The sequence below is a fragment of the Schistocerca americana genome, chromosome 9, assembly GCF_021461395.2.
Source record: "Schistocerca americana isolate TAMUIC-IGC-003095 chromosome 9, iqSchAmer2.1, whole genome shotgun sequence".
NCBI classification, from domain to species: Eukaryota; Metazoa; Arthropoda; class Insecta; order Orthoptera; family Acrididae; genus Schistocerca; species Schistocerca americana.
The window spans coordinates 119,973,555-119,994,881 of record NC_060127.1 but is presented as its reverse complement, the minus strand read 5'-3'; the positions used below and the strand labels follow the sequence as shown (position 1 = coordinate 119,994,881).

At 43.3% G+C, this 21,327-nt stretch overlaps 1 protein-coding gene across 1 annotated transcript in view; it reads left to right on the top strand.

Annotated features, from left to right (window-relative positions):
* The window catches only part of LOC124550960 (poly [ADP-ribose] polymerase tankyrase-1-like), a 111,279-nt gene that overhangs the window by 65,285 nt on the left and 24,667 nt on the right, over positions 1 to 21,327 (top strand). Inside the window, exon 5 of the mRNA XM_047125775.1 lies at positions 14,904 to 15,470. Coding sequence (XP_046981731.1) covers positions 14,904 to 15,470 — 567 coding nt within the window. The remainder of the gene's footprint in view (positions 1 to 14,903; positions 15,471 to 21,327) is intronic.

Genomic DNA, 21,327 nt, shown 5'->3' with positions numbered 1-21,327 from the left:
ATGAAAGAAGATTTTTGCAGAAATCATAATTTAACAATTGCTAACATTTGGTTTAAAAATCATGTTGTTGTTGCCGTCTTCAGTCCAAACATTGGTTTGAAGCAGCTCTTCATGGACTCCATTTTGTTCGAGCCTCTTCCTCTCTGAATAGATACTGCAACCTTCTGAATATGCTTACTGTATTCATCTCTTGGTCTTCCTCTATGATTTTTACCCTCTCCCCACCTCCCTCCACACTTCCCTCCAGTACTAAATTGGTGATTCCTTGATGTCCCAGAATGCATCCTATCAACAAGTACCTTCTTTTAATTAAGTTGTGCCACATATTTCTTTTCTCCCAATTCTGTTCAGTTGTTGTTGTTGTGGTCTTCAGTCCTGAGACTGGTTTGATGCAGCTCTCCATGCTACTCTATCCTGTGCAAGCTTCTTCATCTCCCAGTACCTACTGCAACCTACATCCTTCTGAATCTGCTTGGTATATTCATCTCTTGGTCTCCCTCCACGATTTTTACCCTCCACGCTGCCCTCCAATCCTAAAGTTGTCATCCCTTGATGCCTCAGAACATGTCCTACCAACCGATCCCTTCTTCTAGTCAAGTTGTGCCACAAACTCATCTTCTCCCCAATTCTATTCAATACCTCCTCATTAGTTATGTGGTCTACCCATCTAATCTTCAGCATTCTTCTGTAGCACCACATTTCGAAAGCTTCTATTCTCTTTTTGTCCAAACTATTTATCGTCCATGTTTCACTTCCATACATGGCTACACTCCATACAAATACTTTCAGAAACGACTTCCTGACACTTAAATCTATACTCAATGTTAACAAATTTCTCTTCTTCAGAAACGATTTCCTTGCCATTGCCAGTCTACATTTTATATCCTCTCTACTTCGACCATCATGTTATTTTACTCCCTAAATAGCAAAACTCCTTTACTACTTTAAGTGTCTCATTTCCTAATCTAATTCCCTCAGCATCACCCGATTTAATTTGACTACATTCCATTATCCTCGTTTTGCTTTCGTTGATGTTCATCTTATATCCTCCTTTCAAGACACTGTCCATTCCGTTCAACTGCTCTTCCAAGTCCTTTGCTGTCTCTGACAGAATTACAATGTCATCGGCGAACCTCAGAGTTTTTACTTCTTCTCCATGAATTTTAATACCTACTCCGAATTTTTCTTTTGTTTCCTTTACTGCTTGCTCAATATACAGATTGAATAACATCGGGGAGAGGCTACAACCCTGTCTCACTACTTTCCCAACCACTGCTTCCCTTTCATGCCCCTCGACTCTTATAACTGCCATCTGGTTTCTGTACAAATTGTAAATAGCCTTTCGCTCCTTGTATTTTACCCCTGCCACCTTCAGAATTTGAAAGAGAGTATTCCAGTTAATGTTGTCAAAAGCTTTCTCTAAGTCTACAAATGCTAGAAACGTAGGTTTGCCTTTTCTTAATCTTTCTTCTAAGATAAGTCGTAAGGTTAGTATTGCCTCACGTGTTCCAACATTTCTACGGAATCCAAACTGGTCTTCCGCGAGGTCCGCTTCTACCAGTTTTTCCATTCGTCTGTAAAGAATTCGCGTTAGTATTTTGCAGCTGTGACTTATTAAACTGATAGTTCGGTAATTTTCACATCTGTCAACACCTGCTTTCTTTGGGATTGGAATTATTATATTCTTCTTGAAGTCTGTGGGTATTTCACCTGTCTCATACATCTTGCTCACTAGATGGTAGAGTTTTGTCATGACTGGCTCTCCCAAGGGCATCAGTAGTTCTAATGGAATGTTGTCTACTCCCGGGGCCTTGTTTCGACTCAGGTCTTTCAGTGCTCTGTCAAACTCTTCACGCAGTATCTTATCTCCCATTTCATCTTCATCTACATCCTCTTCCATTTCCATAATATTGTCCTCAAGTACATCGCCCTTGTATAAACCCTCTATATACTCCTTCCACCTTTCTGCCTTCCCTTCTTTGCTTAGAACTGGGTTGCCATCTGAGCTCTTGATATTCATACAAGTGGTTCTCTTCTCTCCAAAGGTCTCTTTAATTTTCCTGTAGGCAGTATCTATCTTACCACTAGTGAGACAAGCCTCTACATCCTTACATTTGTCCTCTAGCCATCCCTGCTTAGCCATTTTGCACTTCCTGTCGATCTCATTTTTGAGACGTTTGTATTCCCTTTTGCCTGCTTCATTTACTGCATTTTTATATTTTCTCCTTTCGTCAATTAAATTCAATATTTCTTCTGTTACCCAAGGATTTCTATTAGCCCTCGTCTTTTTACCTACTTGATCCTCTGCTGCCTTCACTACTTCATCCCTCAGAGCTACCCATTCTTCTTCTACTGTATTTCTTTCCCCCATTCCTGTCAATTGTTCCCTTATGCTCTCCCTGAAACTCTCTACAACCTCTGGTTCTTTCAGTTTATCCAGGTCCCATCTCCTTAAATTCCCACCTTTTTGCAGTTTCTTCAGTTTCAATCTGCAGTTCATAACCAATAGATTGTGGTCAGAATCCACATCTGCCCCAGGAAATGTCTTACAATTTAAAACCTGGTTCCTAAATCTCTGTCTTACCATTATATAATCTATCTGATACCTTTTAGTGTCTCCAGGTTTCTTCCAGGTATACAACCTTCTATTATGATTCTTGAACCAAGTGTTAGCTATGATTGAGTTATGCTCTGTGCAAAATTCTACAAGGCGGCTTCCTCTTTCGTTTCTTCCCCCCAATCCATATTCACCTACTATGTTTCCTTCTCTCCCTTTTCCTACTGACAAATTCCAGTCACCCATGACTATTAAATTTTCGTCTCCCTTCACTACCTGAATAATTTCTTTTATCTCGTCATACATTTCATCAATTTCTTCATCATCTGCAGAGCTAGTTGGCATATAAACTTGTATTACTGTAGTAGGCATGGGCTTTGTGCCTATCTTGGCCACAATAATGCGTTCACTATGCTGTTTGTAGTAGCTAACCCGCACTCCTATTTTTTTATTCATTATTAAACCTACTCCTGCATTACCCCTATTTGATTTTGTATTTATAACCCTGTAATCACCTGACCAAAAGTCTTGTTCCTCCTGCCACCAAACTTTACTAATTACCACTATATCTAACTTTAACCTATCCATTTCCCTTTTTAAATTTTCTAACCTACCTGCCCGATTAAGGGATCTGACATTCCACGCTCCGATCCATAGAAGGCCAGTCTTCTTTCTCCTGATAACGACGTCCTCTTGAGTAGTCCCCGCCCGGAGATCCGAATGGGGGACTATTTTACCTCCGGAATATTGTACCCAAGAGGACGCCATCATCATTTAATCATACAGTAAAGCTGCATGTCCTCGGGAAAAATTACGGCTGTAGTTTCCCCTTGCTTTCAGCCGTTCGCAGTACCAGCACAGCAAGGCCGTTTTGGTTAATGTTACAAGGCCAGATCAGTCAATCATCCAGACTGTTGCCCCTGCAACTACTGAGAAGGCTGCTGCCCCTCTTCTGGAACCACATGTTTGTCTGACCTCTCAACAGATACCCCTCCGTTGTGGTTGCACCTACGGTACGGCCATCTGTATCGCTGAGGCACGCAAGCCTCCCCACCAACGGCAAGGTCCATGGTTCATGGGGGAAGTTCAGTATCTCCTCATTAATTACATGATCTACCCTTCCAGTATTTTTGTGTAGCAGCGCATTTCAGAAGCTTCTATTCTCTTCTTGTCTAAACTGTTTATCATCCATGTGTCGCCCCTATACATGGCTACACTTCATAAAAGACTTCGTAACATTTAAACCTATATTTGATGGTAACAAATTTCTCTTCTTCAGAAACGCATTTCTTGCCATTGCTAGTCTACATTTTATATCCTCTCTACTTGGGCCATCTTAAGTTATTTTGCTGCCCAAATAGCAAAACTCGTCTACTACATTCAGTGTCTTGTTTCCTAATCTAATTCCCTCAGCACCACCTGATGTAATTTGACTACATTCCTTTATTCTTGTTTGTCTTTGTTGATGTTCATCTTATATTCTCCTTTCAAGCCACTGTCCATCCCATTCAGCTGCTCTTCCAGAGACCTTTGTTGTCTCTGACAGTTACAATGTCATCCGAAAACCTCAAAGTTTTTATTTCTTCTCCCTGAACCTTAATTCCTACTCCAAATTTTTATTTGCTCTACAGATTAAATAACATTGGGGATAGGCTGCAAACCTGTCTCTCTCCCTTCTCAACTGCTTTCTTTTCACACCCTTCGATTCTTATAGCTGCCATCTGGTTTCTCTACAAGTTGTAAATACCCTTTCACTCAATGTATTTTAACCCTCCTATATTCAGAATTTCAAAGAGAGTACTCTAGTCACCATTGTCAAAAGCTTTTGCTAAGTGTACAAATGCTATAAATATAGTTTTGCCATTCCTTAAGATACCTTCTAATATAAGTCATTGGATCAATATTGTCTCGCATGCTTCTGCTTTTCCCCAGAATGCAAACTGATCTTCCCCAAGGTCAGTTTCCACCAGTTTTTACACTCTTTTGTAAATAATTTATGTTACTAATTTCAACAATGACTTATTTAATTGATAATTCAGTAGTTTCCACACCTGTTAGAAACTGCTTTTTTTGGAATTGGAATTATTACATTCTTCTTGAAGTCAGGGTTTTGCCTGTCTTACACATCTTGTACACCAAATGGAAGCATTCTGTCACTGCTGGCTGTCCTTGTACATATTTGATATTCTGCTGCTTGTACTATTTCAGCTCTTAAAGCTACCAATTCGTCTTCTTCTGTATTCCTTCCCCCTGTTCTAGTGAATCATTGCCTAATGCTTCCTCTGAAATTCTCTCAACAACTCCTGGTTCTTTCAACTTACCAAGCCCTATCTCCTAAATTTCCTACCTGTTTGCAGTTTCTCCAGTTTTAATCTGCGGTTCATAACAAATAAATTGTGGTTTAGAGCTCACATTTGCCATGTAAATGTCTTGCAATTTAAAATCTGGTTCCAAAAATATCTATCTTACCATTATATAATCAATCTGCAACCTTTTGATGTCTCCAGATCTCTTCCCCACATACAACCTTCAATCATGATTCTTAAACCAAGTGTTAGTGATGACTAAATTATGCTCTATGCAAAATTCTACCAGGTGGCTTCCTCTTCCCTTTCCACCAGTCCATATTTACTTACTACTTTTCCTTCTCTTCCTTTTCCTACTGCCAAATTCCAGACACCCATCACAGTCAAATTTTGGTCTCCCATAACTATCTGAATTTCTTTTATCTGATCATACATTTATTCAGCCTCTTCATCATGTGCAGAGCTAGTTGACATATAAAGTTGTACTGTTGTGGTAAGTATGGACTTCATGTCTACCTTGGCTACAATAACGTGATTATTATGCTGTTCATAGTATCTTACTGCCATTCTTATTTATTATACATTATTAAATATGCTCCTGCATTATCCTTATTTGACTTTGTATTTATAACCCAGTACTCACCTACCCAGAAGTCCTTTTCCTCCTGCCACCAAATTTCACTAATTCTCACTATATCAAACTTCGACCTATTCATTTCCATTTTTAAATTTTCTAACCTATCTGCCTGATTAAGGGATCTAATATTCCATGCTCTGATCAGTTGAATGCCAGTTTTATTTGTCGTTAATGACGACATCCTCCTGAGTAGTCCCTGCCCTGTTTTACCTCTGAAATAGTTTATCTAAGATGAGGCCATCATCTTTAACAATATAATAGAGCAGCATGCCATCTGGAAAAATTACAGCTGGAGTTTCACCTTGCCTTCAGCTGTTCACAGTACCAGCACAGCAAGGCCGTTTTGGTTGATGATACAAGGTCAGATCAGCCAATCATCCAGACTGATGCCCTGGCAACTACTGAGAAGGCTCCTGCCCCTCTTCAGGAACCACACGTCTGTCTGGCCTCTCAACAGGTACCCCTCCATTGTGATTGCACGTACAGTAGAGCTATCTGTATCGTTGAGACACACCACCAATTGTGTGATTCATGGGTGGGTGGGGTGGGGGAAGGGGGGGGGGGTCGCATAACAATGTTCTATACGTAAAAGAGACCTGGAGATCTCAGACCCAAATTTTAAACTGTAAGGTGATTCCAGGGGCACATGTGTGTCCTGACCACCATTTGTTGGCTATGAATGTAGATTATAACTTAAATTGCAAAGAGATAGGAAATTAAAAGGAAGGGAGATAGATAAATTGAAAGAATCAGAGATTATTGATAGTTTGAGAGGAAGTATTAGGCAATGTTTGACTGAAACAGAGGAAGGGGATACAGTAGAAGAAAAATGGGTAGCTTTGTGAGATGAAATAATGAAAGCAACAGATGATCAAGTAAGTAAAAAGACAAGGCCCAAATAGGTAAAAAGACAGGGCCTAGTAAGAGTCCGTGGATAACGCAAAATATGTTGAATATAACTAACAAAAGGAGAAAATATAAAAATGCAGCAAATGAAGCAGGCAAATGGAATACAAATGTCTAAAACAAATAGATTGGCAGAAAGTGCATATTAGATAAGCAGGAATGGCTAGAGGAAAGATGCAAGGCTGTAAAGAATGTATATCTAGGAGGAAGATAAATACTATCCATAGGAAGATTAAAGAGGCCTTTGGAGAAAAAGAAGCAGCTGTAAGAATACCAAAGCTCAGATGGCAAAACAGTACTAAGCAAGAAGGGAAAGCTGAAAGGTGGAAGGAGTATATAGAGTATCTGTATACGGGGAAGCAAATTTGAGCACAATATTATAGAAAAAGTGGAGGAAGTAGGTGAAGATCTGATGGCAGATACGATACTGTGATAATTTGACAGAGCTCTGACAGATATAAGTTTAGGCCCCTGGAGTAGATGATATTCCTTCAGTATTACTGGTGTCCTTGGGAGAGCCAGCCGTGATAAAACTACTCCACTTTGTGTGCAAGATATATGAGATGGGTGAAATATCCTCAGACTTCAGGCAGAATATAATTGTTCCCATTCCAAAGAAAGCAGGTGCTGACAGGTGTGGATCTTCCTGAACTATCAGTTTAATGTGTCATGGTTGCAAACTGCTAACACAAATTCTTTACAGAAGAATGAAAAACCTGGTGGAAGCCAACATCAGGGAAGATCAGTATGGTTTGTAGAGAAGTGTAGGAATACATGAGTCAATAATGACTGTATGACCTACTTTGGAAGGTAGGTTAAGATAAGGCAAACCTAAATTTACAGCATTTGTAGGGTTAGAAAAATATTTTGACAATGTTGACTGGAACACACACTTTGAAATTCTTGCAGCTATAAGAGTCGCAGGGCGTGAAGGGGAAGCGGTGGTTGAGAAGGGAGTGAGACAGGGTCGCTGCCTATACCAGGTATTATTCAGTCTGTAGACTGAGTAAGCACTAAAGGGAACCAAAGAAAAATTGGGGTAATTAATTAATGTTCAGGAAGAAGAAATAAGAACTTTGAGCTTTGGCAATAACATTGCAATTCTGTGAGAGGCAGCAAAGAATTTGGAAGAGCAGTTGAATGGAATGGACAGTGTCTTTAAAGGAGGATATAAGATGAACATTAACAAAAGCAAAGCAAGGGCAATGGAATGCAGCCAAATTAAATCAAGTTATCCTAAGTGAAACAGATTAGAAAATGATACACTAAAAGCAATGTGAGTTTCACTAGTTGGGCAGCAAAATAACTGATGCTGGCCAAAGTAGTGAGGATATAAAATGCAAATGGCTGTAGCAAGGAAAGCATTTGTGAAAGAGAGAAATTTGTTAACATGTATATAAATTTAAATGTTCAAATGTTTTTTTCTTGGATGCAGTGTAGCCTTATATGGAAGTGAAATGTGAACAATAAGCAGTTCTGACGTGAAGAGAGTAGAAACTTTTGAAATCTGGTGCTGTAGATTGGATGGGTAGATCATGTGATTAATGAGAAGGCACCAAATCGAATTGGAAAGAAAATAAATCTGTGGTACAACTTGACTAAAAGAAGGGATTTGTTGATAGGACACATTCTGAGGAATGAAAGAATTGTTCATTAAGGTATTGAAGGTATGCACAGGGGATAGACATTTTAGAGAGAGAACAAGGGATAAATACAGTAACATGGTTCAAATGGATGTAGGTTGCAGTAGTTATTCTAAGATGAAGAGGCCTGCTCAGTATAGAGTAGCACACAGAGAGCTGCATCAAACGAGTATTCAGACTGAAAACAACAACAACAGCAGCACAGTTGGAGCCTTCTACATCTATGTCAATACTCTGAAAACCACCATGAGGTGCATAACAAAAGGTACATCTCGTTGTACCAGTTATCAGGGTTTCTTCGTGTTCCATTCACATGTGGAGCATGGGAAGAATAATAGTTTCAGTGCCTCAGTGCGTACAGAGATCCTCACAGTCCCCATGTGAGTGATACGTATGTGGTTGTAGTATATTCCTAGAATCACCATTTAATGACGGTTCTTGAAACTTTGTTAATAGACTTTCTTGGGATAATTTACATCCATCTTCAAGAGTCTTCCAGTTCAGTTTCTTCAGTATCTCTGTGACATTTCCCCGTAGGTCAGACAAACCTGTCACCATTCATGCTACTCACCTCTGTATACATTCAATATCCCCTGTTAGTCCTATTTGGTACGAGTCCGACACACTTGTGCAATATTCTAGGATTGATTGCATGAGTGATTTGTAAGCAATCTCCTCTGTAGACTGGTTGCACTTCTATCAATAAACTGAAGTCTACCACCTGCTTTATGAGCCTATGTGGTCATTCCACTTCATATCCCTATGAAGGGCTACACCCAGATATTTGTATGAGTTCGTGGATTTGAACAGTGTCTTATTGATATTATAGTCATAGGATATTATGTTGTTTTTTTTTTTTCATTTTATGAAATGCACAATTTTATGTTTTTGAACATGTAAAGCAAGTTGCCAGTCTTTGCACCACTTTGAAATGTTATCGAGATCTTCCCGAATATTTATGCAGCTTCTTTCGGATAGTAGTTAATCATAGATAACTGCATCATCTGCAAAAGTCTGGTGTTGTTATTAAGATTGTCTCCAAGGCCATTAATATACAACATGAACAGCAAGGATCCCAACTCGCTTTCCTGGGGTACAACTGAAGTTACTTCTACATCTGACGATGACTCTCCACCCAAGATAACATTCTGCTTCCTCCCTAGCCCTCAATCCAGTCACAAATATGACTTGACACCCCATGTGATCATACTTTTGACAGTAAGCATAGATGTGGTACTGAGTCAAATGCTTTTCAGAATGCAAGGTTTATTGCATCTACCTGATTGCATGGATCCAAAGCTTCCAGTATGTCATTTGAGATAAGTGCAAGCCGGTTTTCACATGATCGATATTTTCAGAATCCGTGCTGGTTGGCAGTGAGGAGGTCATTCTGTCCAAGATTTCTTATTATATTTGAGCTCAGTTGAGCTCACAATATGTTCTAAGATTTGACAACACACCATCAGCTTTATAATGGAACGATAACAATGAAAATTTGTGCTCGAGGGGGATTCAAAACCGAATTTCCTGCTTATTGCTAGTGGTCACCTTAGCATTAGGCTATCTGAGCAAGCTCCCCAGCCAGACCCAGACTTCCACTTGTCATCAACCATCTGGCTGTGGAGTGTGCTCAGATAGCCTAACGGTAAGGCAATCACTTGCAATAAGTGGGAATCTGGGTTCGAGTCCCGGTCCAGCACAAATTTTCATTGTCGTCATTCCATTATACAACTAATGGATGTCCATATTCACAACTGGGAATACGTTTCATGTATTTTGTAATGGCTGTTTTCACCACAGTACCTATTCCTCTGGATATGCACGCATGTCTGAAGAAACATTGCATTGTGCTTCTGAACAAAACAGGCACTGCAGTATCATATTTTAGAACTTCATCTCACCACAACATTATATAAACAATGTTTTTCTTTCTCTGTACTCATATTGTTCATGTGTAAACTTAGTTTTTCTTCTTCAAAACTATATTTACCTAAATATTCATTATATCATTATGCACAATATTTGATTGCATTTACAATGTCAGTTTTAGATTCCACTAGAAAATGACTTCAATAGAAAAAGTCCCAATCGGTGTGGACTAAAGTAAAGAACTTCTTAGCAAATGGAACATTTATTCATCAGTTCAACACATATTTGCGGAGCAGCACTGCTCTCCAAACTGCACTTATTTTGTTGTGGGTTCTGGTGTGCCAGAGTGCAGAGGCCCAAGTTATTAGGCTGAGGCACCTTAGTTGTAGTTGTAAGTTATTGTTGGTAGATTTTTTGAGATATTCACATGTCTTCGGACGACCATACAATGATTACTTTATTATCTACACTGATGTTTGTCCATTGGATCTGGAACTGTTGTGATGTGGCTATGCAATGAGAATGCTGTCACTCAAAAATACAATTTATTGGTTACAGAGTGATAGCATAACAATTACACATCAGAAACTGACAACGCACAGAATGGATACAGATTACAACTGTGTTCAATCAAATGACTAGTGAACACATGTTGATGCATTCTGAATAACAAATACAAAACAATTACAAGTATGTAATGGTTGAGAAGCACAGACACACAGACAGACTGACTGACTGTCTGATACAGACTGCTGGCCAGGGATGGTGCATCAATACTATATATTTAGAGAATTTTTTTCCTTTATGGGCCACTGGCTCTCAGCTACAGGTAAATGATGTGCTGTCCACAGTCAGCGGCCTCTGGTAGGTGCCTGGAGCAGCCAAATGGCATGCTACTCCAAATGAGTGATACCACAGTAGTGTTAGCAACTGTGTAATAACAGGCGGATTATTACATAGACATGCAGTATTAAGATGTTTTATAGGTAACACTGAGAGGCAGCCAATTGAGTGCAGATTGAGAGAAAATTTGTATTTTCCCCAGGCTGTATTTGATTTAGGACTCAGGTCACGACAAATAGCTTGGGCACAAAACTGCAGCATGTGCTTACTAATGACTGCTGTTTTATCATTGTTCTGAGACCTGGTGTACATCATTTCCAATATGGGGCATTCATTTATTGTGCATTGTGGTAGGGAAGGCAAATAGTCAGCTTTGGTTTAATGAAATAATTTTGGGAAAGTGTGGCTCATCTGGAAAGGAGACCACGTATGGGACACTGGTGTGGCCTAATCTTGAGCACTGATCATGTGTTCAGGATCTGCAGCAGGTCATATTAAAGAAAGACATCAAAGTAATTCAGAGCCAGTTGCCAGCTGTGTTATTGATAGGTTCAGGCAACTTGCAAGTACTACAGAGGTACTTTGGGAACTCCTAGAGGGAAGGTGACATTCTTTTCCAGAAATACTACTGGGAAAATTTAGAGAACCAGCAGCTGAATGTCACTGCAAAACGATCCTATTGCCACCAACATACATTTCATGTAAGGACTACAATGATAAGATACGAGAAATTATGGCTTATTTGGAGGCACATAGACAGTTATTTTTTCCCACTCTAGTTGCGAGTGGCTCATGAAACTTTGTTAATTGAGTTTCTCAGGATAGTTTATGTCTATTTTCAAGAGTTGTCCATCTCAGTTCCTTCAGTATATCTGAGACAGTTTCCCATGGGTCAGACAAACCTGTGACCATTCATGCTGCCCTTCTCTGCATATGTTCAATATCCCCTGTTAGTCCTATTTGTTACAGGTTTCACACATGTGAAAAATATTCTACGATGGGTCACATGAGTGATTTTTGAACGATCTTATTTGTAGACTGATTACACTTCCCACTATTCTACCAATAAACTGAAGTCTACCACCTGCTTTACCTACAACTGAAGCTATGTGATCATTCCATTTCATATCCCTACAAAGTATTACATCAAGGTATTTGTATGAATTGGCCAATTCCAACAGTGACTCATCGATATTATAGTCATAGGACACTAAGTTTTTTCCCTTTTGTGAAATGCATAGTTATACAATTCTGAACCTTTAAACAAGTTGGCAATCTTTGCACCACTTTGAAATCTTATTAAGAACTGACTGAATATTTCTGCAGCTTCTTTCAGACAGTACTTCATTATTTAACTGCATCATTTCCAAACTATCTTGAGTTTACTATTAAAATTGTCTGCAAGGTCATTAATATATGATATGAACAGCAATGGTCCCAACATACTTTCCTGGGACACACCCGAAGTTAATTCAACATCTGACAACGACTCCCAATCCAAAATGACATGCTGCATCCTCCCTATCCAAAAGTTCTCAATACAGTCACCAATTTCACTCGATGCCCAATATACTCATGCTTTTGAGAATAAGTGTAGGTGTGGTACTGAGAATTTATGTTTGAGCTCAGAATATGTTGTAAGATTCTACAACAAATCAATGTCAAGGATATTGTTTGGTAGTTCTGTGGATCACTTGTACTTCCCTTCTCGTAGACGGATATGTCCTGTGCTTTTTGTCAAGAACTGGGCACGGTTCGTTTGAGAGATAATACGATGAAGAGTGGCTAACTCAGCCGCAAATTCATTAAAGAATCTTGTTGGGATTTCATTGGGCCCTGGAGCTTTATTCAGTTTTAACAGTTTCAGCTGTTTCTCAACACCACTGACACAAACACTTATTCATTCATCTTTTTAGTGGTACGAGGATTAAATTGCGGTAATTCTCCTGGCTTTTCTTTTGTAAAGGAACATTTGAAAATGGAGTTAATCATTTCAGCTTTTGCTTTGCTACTCTGTTTCAATTCCTGTGTCATTTGCTAAGAACTTTACACTAACTTTGGTGCCACTAACAGCATTTACATATGACCTTAATTTCTTTAGGTTTTGTGAAATATCATTTGACAATATTCTGCTATGGTAGTCATTGAAGGCATCATACACTGCTCTTTTGACAGCCAATTTGGCATTGATATTTAAATCTCAATATAAAAATAATAGTTTGATTGTATATTAGTAGAGATTTATTTGTAAGTGGATTATTATTTGCCCAGAAATTATTGATTATTAGACATATCAAAAAAAGTTTAGCGTCACCTCAATTCTGAGAGATCCAGAACCTGTGCGGAAAATTAGAATAGAGATCAACATAAACATCATTTCCACCCTTTTTCTTGCTCATGAAAACCATACGTTGCATATTGTACCACCATACAGTGAGACCTTCAGAGGTGGTGGTCCAGATTGCTGTACACACCACCTAGTAGCATGTCCTCCTGCATTGATTCATGCCTGTATTTGTCATGGTATACTATCCACATGTTCATCAAGGCACTGCTGGTCCATATTGTCCCACTCCTCAATGGTGATTCAGCGTAAATACCTCAGAGCGGTTGGTGGGTCATGTCGTCCATAAACAGCCCTTTTCAATCTATCCCAGACATGTTCAATAGGATTCATGTCCGGAGAACATGTTGGTCACTCTAGTCGAGCGATGTCGTTATCCTGAAGGAAGTCATTCACAATATGTGCAGTATGGGGGGGGGGGGGGGGCTGAATTGTCATCCATGAAGACGAATGTCTTGCCAATATGCTGCTGATATGGTTGCACTATCCATCGGAGCATGGCATTCACATTTAGTACAGCTGTTTACGGCGCTTTCCGTGACCACCAGGAGCGTATGTCAGTGCCACATAATGCCACCCCAAAACAGCAGGGAACCTCCACCTTGCTGCACTTGCTGGACAGTGTGTCTAAGGCATTCAGCCTGACCGGTTCGCCCCCAAACATGTCTCAGATGATTGTCTGGTTGAAGGCATATGCGACACTCATTGGTGAAGAGAATGTGGTGCCAATCCTGAGTGTTCCATTCGGCATGTTGTTGGGCCCATCTGTACTGCACTGCATGGTGTCGTGGTTGCAAAGATGGACCTCACCATGGACGTCGGGAGTGAAGTTTCACATCATGCAACCTATTTCGCACAGTTTGAGTCGTAACAAGACATCCTGTGGCTGCATGAAAAGCATTATTCAACATGGTGGTGTTGCTGTTAGGGTTTCTCCGAGCCGTAATCTGTAGGTAGTTGTCATCCACTGCAGTAGTAGCCCTTGGGCAGCCTGTGCGAGGCATGTCATTGACAGTTCCTGTCTCTCTGTATCTCCTGTGTCCAAGCAACACCGCTTTGGTTGTCTCTGAGATGCCTGGACATTTCGGTTATTGAGAGCCCTTCCTGGAACAAAGTAATAATGCAGACATGATTGAACTGAGCTATTGACCATCTAGGCACAGTTGAACTACAGACAACACAATCCGTGTACCTCTTTCCTGGTGAAATGGCTCGAACTGATCGGCCATCGGACCCCGTCTCTGTAATAGGCGCTGCTCATGCATGGTTGTTCACGTCTTGGAGTGGGTTTAGTGACATCTCTGAACAGTCAAAGGGACTTAGTCTGTGATACAATATCCACAGTCAATGTCTATCTTCAGGAGCTCTGAGAACTGGGGTGATGCAAAACTCTTTTTGACGTGTGTATTTTGTTGCTAAATAAATGGAAATTGAGTTTTTACCAATGAGGCACTAGTCTCTTAACATACACAGCTTTTCTGTCTGTAGGCTACATGTGCGTAGGTACGGGCACTTCTTTAAATCATACACGAATGAAGAGGTTTTTTTATTTTCAGCTGTGGGCAGCTGTCGTACTATACTTTCCAAACTTATAATAACTTTATTGTTTTGTGGCTGTAGAGCAGTGTCGTGTTCAGTTATCCCACAATATGATAAACCTTCACACCCACAAAACCATTATGTTGAATAATTCTGGCTGCAGATGTCTACACGATTATGATAGTAATTTGTTTTCTTGATCATTGCTTTTAATGGGTATGTGTTTGCAGTAGTGACAGATCTTTATTTTGTTTTGCAGGAGTGCTTCTCAGAAGGAAATGGACAGACAGCTGCTTGAGGCGGCTGAATCCAGAAGCAGTTTGAAGCATCTCCTAGCCACAGGGGCATACGTGGGGGCACGAGACAGGAGGGGGAGGACTGCCCTTCATTTTGTTGCAGGCTACATGTATGGCAAGGACGACATGAAGTTCCTGCTGGAAGCTGGAGCAGATGTGGAGGCACAGGATTCGAATGGTAGGACTGCGCTGCACTATGCCAGTTCACACAAGCAAAGCATAGAGTATCTGCGTCAGGCTGGTGCGCGAGTGGATGCGAGGGACAGGTGGCTCCAAATACCTTTGCATTGTGCCGTGCAGGCTGACGATCTGGAAACTGTTAAGGAGCTTTTGGCAGCCTCCAGTGACGTGAACGCTGCTGACGTATATGGGAACACACCACTACACCTGGCGGCACAGAGGGGCAATGCAAATGTGGTAAAGGCACTGTTGGACCTGAGAGCGGAAAAGGATGCCGAGAACAGCTTGAAAGAGACACCTCTGGATGTGGCCAAGAAGTGTAATAATAATCGGCTGTTAGCCATTCTTAGGTAAACCTCACTTTATAACAAATACCTCTGTACAATAACACAAATATGACTCTTTGCTTTGTTAGTTAAGAATGTTACTGCAGTTATATGCAAGTTGACCTTAACCCCTAGGATCAAATTTATACAGATGGTAGACAATCGTACCAGAAAAGGAGAGCAGTAAAAAGACTGTGGTGCTTTTCTAGTTGAATAGAAGGCTTTGTAGCACTTGAGTATGAACGGGGAAGGGGATAGGGGACTGGAGAACAAAGATTGAGGCCAGGAGGATTATGGGAACATGGGATATATTTCAGGGAGAGTTCCCACCTGCACAATTCAGAAAATCTGGTGCTGGTGGGAAAATCTGGTGTTGGTGGGGAGGATCCAGATAGCACAGTATGTGAAGCACTCATTAGAATAAAGAACTTCATGTTAGGCAGCATACCCAGCAACTGGGTGCTCCAGCTGTTTCTCAGCTATGGGCTGTCATTGTCCGTTTGTGCAGACCGACAGCTTGTCGGTTGTCGTGCCCATATAGAATGAAGCACAGTGGTTGTATCTTAACTTGTAGATCACGTGACTCCTTTCACAAGTAGCCCTTCCCCGTGCGGATCCGGGGGTTAGAATAGGCCTGAGGTATTCCTGCCTGTCGTAAGAGGCGACTAAAAGGAGTCCCTCCCCCTCAAGGGGGTAGTTAGCGCCTGCGTCCGGAGACGGACGGTTCCATGACCTATATTTGCGGTCATTTTGGTTTTTCACTTCTTCTGGTTTCTTCCATTTTTTGGTTGGTTCCTTTCTTTGTTCTTCTCCATCTCACTGTCTTACCTACTTTTTCCCTTGCCTCCTTCTCCTTGCCTCCTTCTCCTTCTCCTTGCCTTCTTCTCCTTGCCTTCTCTGGTCTCCACCTCGGCATTTGAGACAGTCTGTCCTTTCTCTCCCTCTCTCCCTTCTTTTTCCTCTTCTTCCTTCCTCCCTGTGCGTGCCTGAAGGCCGACCCACGCGTTTGCAAGCATAGCCGGTGACGGGGTAACGCGTAATTCCGCACCCTGGGTAGACAAGTAAGGCACGCACATACCCCCTGGTAAAGGCCAGGCCCAGGGAGGGGTGATTGCTGAGCTGACACCTTCCGACAATACCGATTGGTCCCTCCGTCCGTTTCTCGGAAGGTGTGACCTGAGGTGTAAATGTTCACCTAAGGCGAGAGTGCCTTCTGAGAGGGTCCCCACAAGGAAGGAGCGCGCCATCGGAGACGTTGGCAATCATGGGGGATTCCTCCGCAATGGATTTCTCTTCTTCTTCTCTCTCGACTTCTGCCCAAAAACGGAAACTTGACCAGCCACCAGTGACAAAAGTACTACCGCCTGTCCCACAGTTCCTCGTGGTTTCTCAATCTGAGGACGAAAAGGATTTTTCCTCTGTCAACCCTTTCGTTATCCAGAAGGGCGTAGATGCCATAGCCGGATCTGTCAAGTCTTGTACCAGGTTGTGTAACGGTACCTTGTTACTAGAAACTGAGAGCGCCTTTCAGTCACAAAAACTGCCTCGGGCCACACTCCTGTACACATTCCCTGTCCGGGTGGAGGCTCACCACACTTTGAATTTGTCTCGTGGTGTGGTATATACTAGATCAGTCGACGGATTGACTGACGAGGAGATTCAGTCTTTCCTCACTGAGCAGGGTGTGACGGGTATCCATAGGGTCATGAAAAAGGTCAACAATGACCTTGTACCAACCCGGACACTTTTCTTGATCTTTGATAGTGTTCAGCTGCCGTCGCGCATCAAAGCGGGCTATGAGGTTATTTCTGTTCGCCCCTATGTCCCGACACCTACGCACTGCTACCAGTGTCAGCGTTTTAATCACACTCGCCAGTTTTATTCTAATGTGGCTAAATGTGTCACTTGTGGCAGGGATGCCCATGAGGGTGACTGTCCACCTCCGTCTCCTCGTTGTGTGAACTGTCAGGGTGACCATGCAGCATCCTCCCGCGACTGTCCCATCTACAAGGAAGAACGCTGTATACAGGAAATTCGGGTCAAAGAGAAAGTGTCCACCTCGGCTGCTCGCAAGCTATTTGCTAGTAGGAAGCCCACACTGCTCCCAGCGGGGAAATACAGTACTGTCCTCACCTCTCCTCGGACTACCAGGGAGGTGGTGACGCAAACATGCGATCTGACCTTCAGCACTACGGTCATCCGTTCGGCCAGTGCTGAGATCGCCCGGTCGACGTCTCCTCTTCCTCCCGTCACCCCTCAGACACAAGCACCTGCATCAACTTCTGCCAAGACGAAGACCCAGAAGTCAGATGCAAGGGCCTTCAAGACGGAACCGTCCCGTGCAGACTTCCTACGTACCTCGAACTCCCGGCCATCGACCAGTACTTCCACTAAACGACCTTCCAAGAAGGCCCATAGGGAGCACAGTTCTCCTTCTCCGCCACGGCGCATTTCTTCTCCTGCACCACCCAGCGGTTGCCGCCCCAGGCCATCATCTGTTTCGCCTGGCCGCACTGCTGGTAGCCGAACATCTGGCCATTCACCGGCGGAGGACACTGCCCCTCCCGGCCATCTTAACAAGATGGCCGATGAACCTATTGAACCAATGGACGATGACTCTCCGCCTACTGATAGCGGCGGCAGTGCTCGCTCGAAGCCAGGCCCTCAGCGGCCTTCGAGGTGACCCCTTCTTGCATCTTCTTTCTCTTTTTCTTCTCACGATGGCACTTATTCACTGGAATATTCGCAGCATTCACTCCAACCGAGAGGTCTTAAAGTTGCTGCTCCGCTTGCACCGTCCGCTCGTCGTAGCCCTCCAGGAAACGAAGCTACGCCCATGCGATCAAATTGCCTTGGCACACTACACCTCTGTGCATTTTGACCTACCCCCTGTGGCAGGTATTCTGACTCATGGAGGGGTTATGTTGCTGGTCCGGGATGATATTTACTACGATCCCATCACATTGCACACCGGCCTGCAGGCAGTTGCCGTCCGAATTACTCTCCCCACTTTTACATTTTCCATTTGTACCGTTTACACTCCATCGTCGTCTGCCGTTACCAGGGCAGACATGATGCAAATTATTGCTCAGCTACCTGCACCATTTTTGTTAACTGGAGACTTCAATGCCCACCATCCCCTTTGGGGCTCTCCAGCATCCTGCCCGAGGGGCTCCCTGTTAGCAGACCTTTTCAACCACCTCAATCTTGTCTGCCTCAATACTGGCGCCCCTACTTTTCTTTCAGACACATCTCACACCTATTCCCATTTAGACCTCTCTATATGTACTACCCAACTTGCACGCCAGTTTGAGTGGTATGCACTTTCTGATACATATTCGTGCGACCACTTCCCGTATGTTATCCATCTCCTGCATCATACCCCCCTCTCCGCGCTCAACTAGTTGGAACATCCCCAAAGCAGACTGGGGGCTCTTCTCTTCCAGGGCGACCTTTCAGGATCAAACCTTCACAAGCTGCGATAGTCAGGTCGCACACCTCATGGAAGTCATTCTCACTGCTGCTGAATATTCCATCCCTCACACTACTTCTTCTCCACATCGCGTACCGGCCCCCTGGTGGACCGCAGCATGCAGAGACGCTTTACGTGCTTGTCGACGTGCTTTACGCACCTTTAAATGCCGCCCTACATTGATGAATTGTATCAATTATAAACGATTACGTGCACAGTGTCGTCGTATTATTAAAGAAAGCCAGCTGGGCTGCTTTCACAAGCACCTTCAACAGTTTTACTCCTTCTTCTGTTGTCTGGGGTAGCCTGCACCGGCTATCTTGCACTAAGGTCCACTCATCAGTTTCTGGCTTGACAGTCGCGAATGACGTCCTTGTGGCCCCTGAGGATGTCTCCAATGCCTTCGGCTGCTTTTTTGCTGAGGTTTCGAGCTCCACTCATTACCACCCTGCCTTCCTCCCCCAAAAACAGGCAGAGGAGGCTAGGCCACCTAACTTCCGCTCCTCGAATCGTGAAAGTTATAATGCCCCATTCACCATGTGGGAACTCGAAAATGCACTTGCCCGGTCACGGTCCTCCGCTCCAGGGCCTGATTCTATTCATATTCGGATGCTGAAGAACCTTTCTCCTGCGGGTAAAGGTTTCCTTCTTCATACTTATAATAGCATCTGTATTGAGGGACACGTTCCCGCATGCTGGCGCGAGTCTATTGTTGTACCAATTCCTAAGCCAATGTACAATGTGGATTACGTAGACGCCGCTCTGCTGTTGACCATCTGGTTACCTTGTCGACCTTCATTATGAATAACTTCTTGTGGAAGCGCCCGACCGCGGCTGTGTTCTTTGATTTGGAGAAGGCTTACGACATCTGTTGGAGGGCGGGCATTCTCCACACCATGCATACATGGGGCCTTCGCGGTCGCCTCCCTCTTTTTTTCGTTTCTTTTTAATGGATCGACAGTTCAGGGTACGTGTGGGTTCTGTCCTGTCAGACACCTTTCGCCAGGAGAATGGGGTGCCACAGGGCTCAGTTTTGAGCGTCACTCTCTTCGCCATAGCGATCAATCCAATAATGGATTGCGTCCCAGCTGATGTATCAGGCTCCCTTTTCGTGGACAATTTTACCATCTATTGCAGTGCGCAGCGTACATGTTTCCTGGAGCACTGTCTTCAGCATTCTCTTGACCGTCTTTACTCCTGGAGTGTCACCAATGGCTTCTGTTTTTCTGCCGAAAAGACGGTCTGTATCAACTTCTGGCGCTACAGAGTTTCTCCCACCGTCCTTACGACTCGGTCCCGTTGCTCTCCCATTCGTAGAGACAACAAAATTTTTAGGTCTTACATTTGACAGGAAACTTAGCTGGTCTCCACATGTGTCATATTTGGCTGCCTGTTGTACCCGTTCTCTAAATGTCCTCTGTGTTCTCAGTGGTATGTCGTGGGGAGCGGATCGAACCGTCCTACTTCGCCTATATCAGTCGATCATCCACTCAAAGCTGGATTTTGGAAGCTTTGTATACTCCTCTGCATGGCCGTCCATCTTATGCCGCCCTAACTCCATACAACATCGGGGTTTACATCTTGCGATCGGAGCATTTTATACTAGTCCCGTCGAGAGTCTTCATGCTGAAGCCGGTGAATTGCCACTCACCTACCGGCGCGATATACTGCTTTGTCGGTATGCCTGTCGGCTACTGTCAATGCCCGACAACCCGTCTTATCGTTCCTTTTTTGACGACTCTCTCGACCGTCAATATGGGTTGTATGTCTCTGCCCTGCTACCCCCTGGAGTTCGCTTTCGTCGCCTCCTTCAACACCTTAATTTTTCACTCCCTGCAACCTTTCGAGTGGGCGAGAGCCACACGCCACCTTGGCTCCAGGCTCAGGTCCGCGTTCACCTTGACCTCAGCTCGCTCCCAAAAGAGGTTACCCCCAGTTCGGTCTACCACTCCCGTTTTGTTGAACTTCGTTCGAAGTTCATCAATATGACCTTCATTTATACAGATGGCTCCAAGACCAATGACGGGGTCGGGTGTTCTTTTATTGTCGGGGCACAAAGTTTCAAATACCGGCTCCATGGCCATTGTTCGGTCTTCACAGCTGAGCTCTTTGCCCTCTACCAGGCTGTTCTTTACATCTGCTGCCACCGACATTCTGCTTATGTCATCTGCTCCGATTCCCTGAGCGCCATCCAGAGCCTCAGTGATCCGTATCCGGTTCACCCTTTCGTGCACTGGATCCAACGCTTCAGCAGCTGGTGGACGACGGTTCTCCGGTTAGTTTTATGTGGGTTCCTTGCCATGTCGGTATCCCTGGGAACAAAGCTGCAGATGCCGCGGCCAAGGCTGCGGTCCTCCAGCCTCGGACAGCTTCTTGTTGTGTCCCTTCATCAGATTGTAGCAGGGTCAT